The sequence below is a fragment of the Melanaphis sacchari genome, unplaced genomic scaffold (genome assembly GCF_002803265.2).
Source record: "Melanaphis sacchari strain LSU unplaced genomic scaffold, SCAv2.0 Contig74_pilon_pilon, whole genome shotgun sequence".
Classification (NCBI taxonomy): domain Eukaryota; kingdom Metazoa; phylum Arthropoda; class Insecta; order Hemiptera; family Aphididae; genus Melanaphis; species Melanaphis sacchari.
Genome location: NW_020271531.1, coordinates 2119100 through 2130865, shown reverse-complemented (window position 1 = coordinate 2130865; position 11766 = coordinate 2119100). Strand labels below are relative to the sequence as shown.

At 24.3% G+C, this 11766-nt stretch overlaps 2 protein-coding genes across 6 annotated transcripts; one reads left to right on the top strand and one right to left on the bottom strand.

The window, feature by feature from the left end:
- Window positions 1-1837: 1837 nt before the first annotated feature.
- LOC112601042 lies at window positions 1838-5894 on the bottom strand. 4 transcript variants are annotated; one of them, XM_025348444.1, is made up of 9 exons: window positions 5763-5890; window positions 5563-5647; window positions 5359-5479; window positions 4980-5243; window positions 4657-4912; window positions 4457-4579; window positions 3760-3921; window positions 2835-3073; window positions 1838-2303 (listed from the first exon to the last, which is right to left on the bottom strand). In XM_025348444.1, exons 4-9 carry the CDS (start codon window positions 5183-5185, stop codon window positions 2108-2110), a joined length of 1182 nt encoding a protein of 393 aa, XP_025204229.1. In that variant the 5' UTR covers window positions 5186-5243; window positions 5359-5479; window positions 5563-5647; window positions 5763-5890; the 3' UTR covers window positions 1838-2107. The 4 variants fall into 4 exon arrangements, with proteins under 4 accessions (XP_025204229.1, XP_025204231.1, XP_025204230.1 ...); XM_025348446.1 differs by having other exon boundaries at window positions 2108-2303; window positions 4980-5212; window positions 5763-5894; XM_025348445.1 differs by having other exon boundaries at window positions 2108-2303; window positions 4980-5234; window positions 5763-5893.
- A 1885-nt stretch (window positions 5895-7779) lies between these two features.
- On the top strand, window positions 7780-9320 carry LOC112601076 (U6 snRNA-associated Sm-like protein LSm2). Of its 2 annotated transcripts, none has more exons than XM_025348496.1 (4): window positions 7780-7900; window positions 8371-8438; window positions 8983-9073; window positions 9128-9320. In XM_025348496.1, exons 1-4 carry the CDS (start codon window positions 7898-7900, stop codon window positions 9248-9250), a joined length of 285 nt encoding a protein of 94 aa, XP_025204281.1. In that variant the 5' UTR covers window positions 7780-7897; the 3' UTR covers window positions 9251-9320. The 2 variants fall into 2 exon arrangements, with proteins under 2 accessions (XP_025204281.1, XP_025204282.1); XM_025348497.1 differs by lacking the exon at window positions 7780-7900 and adding an exon at window positions 7942-8220.
- The last annotated feature ends 2446 nt before the right edge of the window (window positions 9321-11766 follow it).

Here is an 11766-nt window from a genome sequence, read left to right as displayed (position 1 = left end):
AAAAAACCTTCAATTTAATTTTAAAATTACAAAGCATAAAGAATCCAATGTAATCTTAAAGAAAACAAACAAAACTAATTTAAATAGTTTCAAATTAGAGTCTAAAATGTCTATATTATGTAGCTAACAGTTAAACATGCAAGTGAAAAATTATTTTAAAAATGTTCTGTTTACTTATACAATTTTCTTTAAATGGATAAATCTTTATTTTAACTTAACATTTCATGTTGCTAATAGATATTACAAACACTTTTCTAAACATACTATATTAGTATGTGCTATAAAATTTAAATAATATTATATACTTGCAATATTATGCTAAATTTAGAACATAAATATTTTAAATACATAAATAATACATAAACATAAAATAATTATATAAAAATGTTTAAATATAAACTGATATTTTCATTATTTTCTCAGTATTTGTTTAAACATTAGGTATTTTAATCAAATTTATAAATAATTTTTAACAGATTTTAAACAATAATTAATTTCTATAAGGACTAATCATTCACCTCTATCATCTGCATTTAAATTATTCCAATTTATAACACTAATGTTGTTAATACTATTAAAATTATCTGAATAAAACATATTTAAACTTATATACAGTTAACAAATTTAGTAGTATTATTTAAAAAAACACATAAGAAGACATAATAGGAGTATTAAATAAAATACGAAATAGGAATATATTATATTTATACTCAATGACATTAATCATGAATTGTAAAATATTAAAATTATAATGTACAAACATAGTAAGAATTTTGTGTTACATAAAAATTATATTTTTTATAACTTAAAAAACAATAGAGCAGACCATATAAAAATTATTGATGTTTGATTATGATAAATAGATAAATATGATATACAAGATTTATGATAATTATTTTTTTTTTGATAATCTATTAAATATTTACTGTCAAACATAGAATATTAAGTTTACTACAACTTATTATTTTTTTTTTTTTTTTTGGTAATTTTCCATTTACAGCTATATTAATATATAAATATTCATTAACCAATGCATTATAAATAATAAAAAAGTTAAGAAAACATAAATAAAAATAAAAATATTCAATAAATATATATATACATAAATATTAAATAAGTTTTATTTAAAATAAAAAAAAAACTAATTTTGCTCAACTTGTTGAAAAAAGAATAAGGTACCAAATCAAAATCACTGAAAATGCATAATATTTTCAAACACAAAGTAGAGTATTGATTGTTCCAGAACTATTTGATATATAAAAATGTTAATATCATATGAAAATTATTTAACTATTTTTCAAATACTGTTTCACAATATATAATATATAAATATTAAATATCAAACTACACATAACACAATTGAGTGATATAAATGTTTTATTATATACAGCTATAAATTTTTCATTAGAATATAAGAAGTTTTTGACCGAGTAAATTTGTACCCAAATAAAGCACTAATTTATATTTAAACTAATCTTAATAATGTATAAAAAGCTAGATTTCATTGAAAAAGTATCAGTTTTCTTATTTTTATAGCAGTATATTATGTACAATTTGTATATATAATAATTAATGTTTTAAATTATAATTTAAGTACTAAGATTCATTTTTGCAGTATTTAAATGAAAGATATTTAGTGTATTATAAAATGCAAATATTCAGTTTAATATGGTATAATAAATAACTATATAAAATTTATACAAAGTTATTACTAACCTTATACTAAAATACAAATAGATTAATCTATAAAAACATTAAATTTGAAATAATGTATATCTTTATGAATAAAAATTATTTAAAGTTGTCTATAATATTTTTAGACATAAAAAAAACATTTTTCTGAATTTTAATTTAGTTTTAAGTTTAAACTCTTTTCATGAGTTATAAGGAATAAGATAACAAATATAAATAATAAATTATTTATCTTCACAAATTAATTTAATTTTAAACTAGTTTATTAATATTAATATACTGTAGAATTAGTTATAAGAGTTTTATATAACACAAAATATATAAGGATTGAACATATCTAACTTCCCTTTTTAACTTACTTCACACAACAATATATTACCCTATATGTCAACATATATATAATTTCTCAGTCTTTTTAGCATATTACCTTTGTACTAGGTCTGTTTGCTTTATAATATTCAATTTCCTCTGAAGTACAACATGAGCCAGTTATATCTAAAGATTTCAGATATGGGCAAGTTCTGACAGCAGTTTTCAAAAATGCATCAGTTACTTTGGGATAGTTACGTACACATAAAGTTTCAATGCTGCATCTATCAACATTACCATTCCTATATAAAAAAAAAATACAATATATTAAATAATAAACCTTTTATTATTAATATCTAATAGTAATATATTTAATTTAATACTTAATAATAATTATAAACTATTTATATTAGTTGTAAACCATAGCAAGCATTTCAAGTTGATTCAAATCCATTGAATAAATTAGTTATATTTAATTTAAAAACTTACTATTACAGTATAATGTATATGACCTAATAAATACATTTTTTTGATGTAAAACCAAGAACATTAAAAATTGTTTGTAATAATATAATACAATAATTACTTAATGATTAAAACAAAATATTTTTGTAACTTGTTGTTGATAAATAACTTTGAAAGTTTTAGTTTAAAAATAACAAGATCATGAATCATTGCCAATATGAGTGTATACACAATTTAATTTTTTTAGTTTGATTTTTATAATAAATAAAAATATATTATATAGAAATATATTAACTTGAAATAAAAAAATTCAAATTAGCTTATATGTTCAAATATTTATTTTATAATTTATTATTAATTTAAGTTACCTTTCATGAACTCTTCTCAAGTTCACTCCACCGCGTCTATCAATCAAAATTTGTATATATGGATAATGGAATTCAAAAGTAGCAGTACAGAATCCTGCCAAACCCAAATCAGTAATTGTTGCATCTCTTTCATGATTCATATAAGAAGGACTTTCCAAAAGAACGTTTTTCAAAGTTGTTAATCTTTGAAAACATACAAGTTCATGATCACTTACTGGAGTAAAACGCAAATCGAGTGTCTAAAAATATAAAATAAATCAACAGATAAGAAATATTTAACAGTGAATTAAACATCAAGTAAAATAATATACAAATTGTTGTACAGTAGAACTATACAACACTATAATAATCTTCTTACTTTCAACTTACTGGTACATTATTTTATATTAAATTAATTTCATAAAACACTTAACCATTACATTAATAAGTAATAAATAAGAAATACTAATAATTAGAAATGTCATAAAAATCAAAAATATTTTTTTTCTACATTTTTATTTCTGGTATAAATAAAAGTTACATTTCCCATCAAAAATAGTATAGCCCGAGTAATTTTTATTAAAAAAAAAAAGAACTATCTACTTTTAAAAATTTGTAATAATTTAATTTTTTTAAATTATTTATTTATTTTTTCACAGTTTTTTATACCACACAATATAATGGGCTCTTGTTTCAAAAATGATAAATAAATTGCAGTACTGCAACAACTATAGTTTAATTTAACTAACCAAACTAAGCTTTTCATACATAAATACATGATAAGAAATATAATTGTATTACTTGAATAAAAAATAAGCAAGACAACGACATTGTTTGGACCCAGATAAACCTTACTTTCTGATTCCTTTTAGTTACATTATTGCACAGTGCATTCCTATTACGCTATAGATCCCAAGTTAAAAATAAAAGGTAACTCATTACTAACCTGTAAAGATTTAAATCCAGTTATGGCTGTAATACTTGCATATGGAATACAGTCCTTAAACTGTTTGCAACCTGCGAGACTTAAGTAGTGCAAACGTTCTAGCTTGGCTAATGCATATAAACAATTTGGCAAAAACCAATCATTGTTTGTCATTATAATTCTCTACATAAGTACAAATAATCATTTAAAAAATGTAAATGTACAAACAAAACAAACATTTCTAAAATTTCTTAAAAGGACGCTACACAGGAATTAGTTTTCTCTGTTTTACAAGTGTATAACATAACAAATTTATGTTCAGCAGATTAAGTTTAGTTTTATTACTTTAAAAATTAGAGTGAATTGACCTATAATGAAACTTGATGGTAAGAACATTTTCTGTATTTGTAAGTGGATTTTAACGATAATTCAATTTTTAAGTGAATTATAAGCATTTTTAATTTACTATATTTTACATACGCAGAACCTGATAAAAAATTAAGCTATCATAAAAAATCCACATACTAACAGAAATAATGTTCTTACCATCAAGTTTCATTATAATTCGATTCACTCAAATTTTTAAACTAACAAAGCTAAACTTAATCTGCTGAACATAAATTTGCTGTTATGCACTTGTAAGGAGACAACAAATGTCGTGTAGCGTCCTCTTAAGTAGAAATGCATCTAATAAATAAAAAATAAAAAACAAATTTACCTCTAGATCTGGACAAGCATTGTTTATACCACATAAATATGAGGAGCTATCTGGAATGTTTTCAATAGTCGTGTTATCAATTGTCAACATTTTTAATTTCCGATGTAAAATCTTTACACTTATCTACACACAAAATGTAGTTATAAGTAGTAAATTAAATTAAATATTCAATATATTAATTGAAGAATAATTTTTCTTACTTCACCAGCATCAAAGACTTGATTTGTTAATGTTAAATGTTGTAATTCTGGGCATTTTGTTTCTAATTGTATTAAAAATTTGTGAGAAACTGAATAATCAGGACTTGGAACATCATTACACGATATAGACAATTCAGTGGTATCTTCTTTTAGGTAGCTTAAGTATATGTCTTCCATGGATTTTTCAAACTTTTCAAATCTTGGTTTTTTCCATAAAGTCCAATCATGACTAATTCTTAACAAATTAGGACATATTCTAAAAAAAACAAACAATCAAATTAACTTAGGTAAATGCAATTTATTTTTTAAGTTTGAACACTTACAGTGCCATTTTAGCAAGATTATCATGTGATAGATATTTAAATAAATACATGATAACATCATCAGATAAATCTTGAAAACCAACAATTTCCTTGGATGATTTAGGATGTGATGTTGTTGATGTGACCTGAGATGCTTTAGGTTTCTTTGTTTCTGTATGCGAATATTGACATCCATCTTCTAATGGTCTCTTGTTACTGTTCTCCATATTGCTAGATGTTTAAATCGTTCTCAACTTTTGAAAAAAGAAGAGTCACCTAAACGAGCTTGGGTCAATCATAAAGTCATGACATAAATAAATATAATTTAATAGGTGTATATTTCTAATTATACGTGGTTATAGTAATGAGCACCAAAAATCGTACATATCACTTTACTCACCTGCTGTGGTTGGCGAGATGGTATGGTGTACCACTCAGGTTTCAATCAAAATAATAGGTACATGAGAACGAAAATGCACGATTGAAGAGATGTTGGAATTTTCATACTCCAAACCTTCAAGCTACAACGAAACAATAAATTAATAATGTCGCCCCGGACACGTATTACTGAACAGTATATTATATGATAATATAAATTACCTACATATTATTATGCAAATAATCGCGATCACGTAACTAGTACTACACAGACAGCAGGTAGGTGGCTCATTCTTCGATCTTCTGTACTTCTGTAATAATAGTTAAGATAATATTATTATCATGATGACGAACGTTCGACGTTTCGATTTTCGGTATAATGAACGCAATATAATTATAACATTTAATATTATGTCTGATGCTCACAGTCCACAGTGATAACTTCGAATCAATGTTATTGTACTTATTCAATAATTAATAATTATTATGAAACATAAAAAAAAAAAAAACGTAAAATGTATTCGTGATAATAATAAAATAATAATATTATGATTATTTTTTAATGACGCACATAGTTGACCAATCACTATAGTTCATAATCATAATAATAAATGATATAAATAAACATAAATACAATATATATGTATATGTATGCATGTGTGTGTGTGTGTATACAATCTACCTAAGGTCTATGTATAGATAATAATACAATCGAATATCATAACTAATCGTTACTAACGATTACTTATGTGACGGTGGAGTGGTGAAATGATTCTTCCCTACTACTCCGCCCAATCAGTACATAGCCTAGAACGCTATCTCGCAATAGCAATAATATAATATAATGATAGAAAGGTAAATCGTATAGATTTTATTCGTAAAGACCTTACTCACTTGCTCAGACCACTCATGTTTTACTGTTGACATGCTTTAACGTGAACACTGAAGTATTAAATTTTAACACGTCAATCTAATAAAATCGAAATAAAATAAAATCGTTACGGTTATTTATTCGTAGATGGCGTTGAACGTAGTGTACCTACCCATCCGAAAAAACATAATATTTATTTTTTGGTTCACACATCACACTTAGGATCTCGTTATGATTGTTATGAATGTTATGATTATTATTCTGCCGTTCGAAAATGGTTCAAAGGAATTAGATTTAAAATCTGTAAGACTGTAATTAAAGAACCTCGAAAAACATGAAAATGACAATTAATAACTTAAAAATAGCAATAACAGATTGCTCAATAAATTTTTGTTATCCGAACGCACCTATATTATTATTCGATTTCGGTGTTCCAAACACCAAACGTTACACGCTAATTCAATAATAATTAATATAACATCCTTCGGAAACGATTTCGTAGTGTAACTTTATCGGTGTGACGGTGTACTAATGTCATATCCAATAACAATAATAATTATTAAAAGACGTTTTTTGGTTGTAAAATCTTAAATATTTTATATTATTGTTCTGTTTGAGCACATGAATATGATGACATTGTGGAGTTTTGAATAATTTGAATGATTTTTTTTCTTCAACGGAATACCCATTAACGAAGAAAATATTTGTTGTTTTATTTCAAACAGAATTTATTGACTCCAATCCAAAGTACCAACACTATAGCTAACAATTTATTATTCAAGCTCACGAATAATTAAGAAACAAAATATTTTTATAGTTTTATTATTCGCGTTTTTAATTTAAGTGTTCATGAATATTTATGTTTAAAAAAAACGATTTTTAATAAGTTTTTATTCAGCCTGAATTTCAAAATTTGCACCTATTGAAAATTTTAAATGTTCAAATCATGACTTATTTAAGTGATATCATTCTAAAAACTGTTACAGTTAACTTTTATTTTATATTAATTATTATTGCAGGTAGGTATCAATAAAATGTATACAAAGGATAAAAACAAATACATTAGATTTCATCAAACAATTTAGAATTTTGTATAGTTATAAATATTCGGAAAAAAAGAAAGTTTTATGTACAACGTCAAAATGTACCTAAATTGTTTATAACTTTGTATCATGTTATTTTTAATTTTAAAAACCAATATCTAATGTATTTTTTGAAACTGTTTACAAATATATTAACTTACTTGTTTTATTAAATAATTCAATGTTAATTTCAGTTTTAAAAGTGACAATAAGGATTATGTTCTATATTACTATGTTAACCAATAGGCAATAACCATTATAAGGTAATAATAAGTATATACGTATAATAATGAAGTTTTAAGAAATATTATAAATTATGTTTATTGTTTAATAACAATAATCGATTATGTTCTATCGATAATTTAATGCTATCGATCTTATATTTTGAGACATTATTAATGAGCGCTAGCGTCGTTTTTAGTATCAATATTTTTTTAGGCATTTACTTTTCTATATTATAATCTATTTTCCATGTGTTAAACACTGTCTGATTTCAATAACTACTTTTTGTTATCTCTATGCTTTATGTCTACAACTGTTTATAGTCCCATATCTACATAGTGTGTATCGTTCGTTAATAATTCACGTTAAAAAACTTCGTTTTAAAAATGGTATGTGATTTTCTCGTTTATTGTAGACCGTGTAAATAGTAACCGTATAGAATTTATTAATAAAGCCTTGTGGTCTGTGGATCTGAAAAATGTCATTATTATTATATTATCGTAAATTTGTAAATACACTAATGAGTCGGTCACTTTTGTCATATTATGTGTTTCTGCTTGATTGACCAGTATGCATTTAATGTGATCGGTCTATAAAAAATGTTGTAGCGATAGAACGATCACATAAAATAGAACAGTCAATGTCTAAAACATATTTAGCAAAAGCATGTAGTATGGCGTCCAATCTTAAAGTTATTTAATCTTAAATGGTAGTGCTTGCATTTTTCATAGTTTACATTAAGTATTACAATATATTTGTGTTCATTATTTTAACACATTACATACATAACACTTGTATAAAGTATATAAATAAATAATAATAATAATACAATGCTAAATTGTAATTTGTTTTTTCACAGTTGTTCTACTCGTTTTTTAAATCACTTGTTGGGAAAGATGTTGTCGTTGAATTAAAAAATGATCTTAGGTAAGTGCTGATTTTTTTTTTTTAAATTATTTATATACTAACGCCAGGGCTAGTGGTGTGTTGAACAATGTTTGCCATATTCAGTTACTCAATTCTAAAAATTTATCTTGAATTAAAAAATTTAATTTTGTATGAATAAATATATAATCACATAATATATTATCAATTATCATAGTATTTTTCTATATTAAATTGTTGATGATCTATGTCCTATAACAAAAATTTTAAATTGGAATAGTTTCAAGTTATTTATTTTATTGCTGGGGGTACTGGATGGGCCGTTGTTTAAATATTTATCTTAAAATTTGAAATATGCTTGCCACGCCACTGGTCAGGTACTAATTTTAGCATAAGTGCAAAAGAAACTTTTATAACAGGACTGCATCTTTTCTATATTACATAGTATTATTATAAATTAAATACATCATGTTGTTTTAATAGCTCCTTATGGGTAAAAATTATTGAATCTATATTGCTCCAAGCCAACTTAATTCTTAATCTGGCTTTGACTAATGTTATTTTCTTGAAAACATTTTCTTTCTAGTATATGTGGAACGTTACATTCCGTGGATCAATATTTGAATATCAAACTCATTGACATTAGTGTAACTGATCCTGAAAAATACCCACATATGGTAATTAGTTTTACTTGAATACGAAAAAAAAAATTCATGCTGTTAATTTTTTAGGCTTCTGTAAGGAACTGTTTCATTAGAGGTTCAGTGGTTCGTTATGTACAATTACCAGCAGATGAAGTTGATACACAGTTGTTACAAGATGCTGCACGTAAAGAAGCAACAGTCACTCGCTAATATATTTTACATTTAATTACAATTAAGGACATTTTTATTTAAAAACTAATATAAAAATAATTATGTAATATCTTTTGAAATAATTTATTTTTTAAACATTAATTTCTGTTTTGAAAATCAATGGCATTGTAATAGAAGTTTTTATAAAGAAGCTTTGGTCCATAGTTTTTTTGGGATAGTGGAAAAACTTCTAGACATCAACATATGACTAATTCGTGAATATACCTAATAGATTAACTGAATCAAAATATTAACTTTTAATTTGATTCTAGCAAGCTGTATTAGTAGAAATAAAATTTGGGCGGTTGGCCTCATACAAACAAAATATTGTTGGCCCATAAAAAAAAAATTCTGCCACTTTATTGTAATGAAATTTAGTAAATATCACAATGCATATAAATGACTGAATAGTATTGAAAAAAAAATATATCATGGATTGTATTATATTTATACTTCTGTTAAAGAAATTAAACCTTAACACTATACAATGATTTTTAAAATACATATTCTTTTAGAGCTATAGTAATATTCACTCTTAGATTTATTCCATATAATTTAAGGTTTATGTTCCAATATGTCTTATCCTCAAAATATTATTCATTTATCATTTTTGTAATAGGTAGTTTAAGACCAAAACTTCTAAAAATTTTTTTTCTTTTTAGGTGACCTATCCTTGCTTTGTTACATTTTAGTTTTAACAAATTAATTGTATTAGTTAATTAGTTAACAGCACAATTACATTTATATTCATAGGTATTCATTATTCATATCATTTTCATCATCTTTTAGTTATTCTATCTTCTTTTTCTCTAAAAAAGAATAATTATTTCCAAAAAATGAATATAAAATTTACTATTTAAATAGATACATTTGTTATACTTTTACCTATTTCATAATAGCACTGTTCAATTAAATAATGCTTAATTTTATCTATTCCTATATAAATGACATAAAAACATAAAAAATGCACTTTGCATTTACATCCGTTCCTTACTTATTAGTAATTAGTAATTACTTTAGATATCTACAGTTATAAGAGTATCGGGTTTAGATGTTTATTTTTGTTTTATGATTGCTATGAATAATTATTTTGGTGAAGGTCTGTTACTAACTCCAGCTAATGTATTAGATGACATGACTGAAAGTGAAAATCTTGCCACGAATAATTTAGATGCTATTCTAAAATCTTCTAGTATAGAGTATGCATTATAATATAATTCTTTTCTAAAAATAATAATTACGTTTTAGTTAATTAACTTTAACTTTTCATGTCGAAGACAATGATATAAGTATTATAAGTGTTAGGTCCGAAACATCTTTTATTTGGAGCTCACTAACGTCAAGGTGAATTAACTAATTTATTTATTTCAATTATTTAATTAAATAAACAAATTCATTTATTTTTTAGTAAACACGAAACAAAAGTAATCGACTATGTATTACAATCGGATCATGAAAAATCAGATATTAATATTTCCGAATATGCGAATAAATAATATTTAATGAAAATATAATATAATTTATAATACAGTGAAACCTCTATATAAGTACCTAATGGACAGCCACGGCCCACGGAGATTAAAAAATGTCCACTATAAGGAGACTCCATAAACTATAGAGATTTGAATATACATAAATATATTATATATGCATTGAAATTGGTATAATATACCAATATTTTAATATATTATATTAAAATATTAATATTTATTATATAATAATATGTATGTAGTAAAAATTTATAAACATTCTCTAATGCGCCTATTAGAAAATAATTTAGATACATCATTTCTAATCAATAATATATTTATATCTTTGTTACTAGAAGAGTTATGTTTTTTACGACTAGTGAGTTTCTTTTCATTTTTATTAATAAGAATGCGCGACTCGCATATCCAGGAATGCTTCTTAGATTGCGTCGTGAAATTTCCAGCACATTTCGTATGATACATTACAACTCAAACAGTCAAACAAACAATTTTATTTTGGTAAGAAGACACAGATAAACTACACTTATCGGCTATCGCATAATATCCTAAACATAATAAAGACAATAACTTAATACTTTATATTTGTTACAAATAACATACAACTATATCTATTATGAGAGTCAGATCGGAACCACTGCAAAGTATTAAGCAAAAACTTGTTTGCCGATTAATCGGTGACCAATTATTATTGTTTCTTTAATTATTACAACTATTTTGACTTCTTTAAAGAGATATTGAGAATACATCATTATTTTCATCTGTTCAATGACAAAAAAAAAAAAAACGTGTAACGAGATTGCAACGAATTAAGTCAAAGAGCTTGCTAACGGTAAAATGCCAAAATGTTATAATATAGTTTCAAAGTTCTAGAGAACTTGCTGGCTAGTAACAAAAATAATATTACTATGATAACAACAACCAACAAAAATTTTACGAACGAACGATAACTATGTAATTTTTTTTCAGTCGTCAGTTAGTTACAGTACAATATACAGTTCGAAAGTTTAGATACGCTGAAAAAAACGA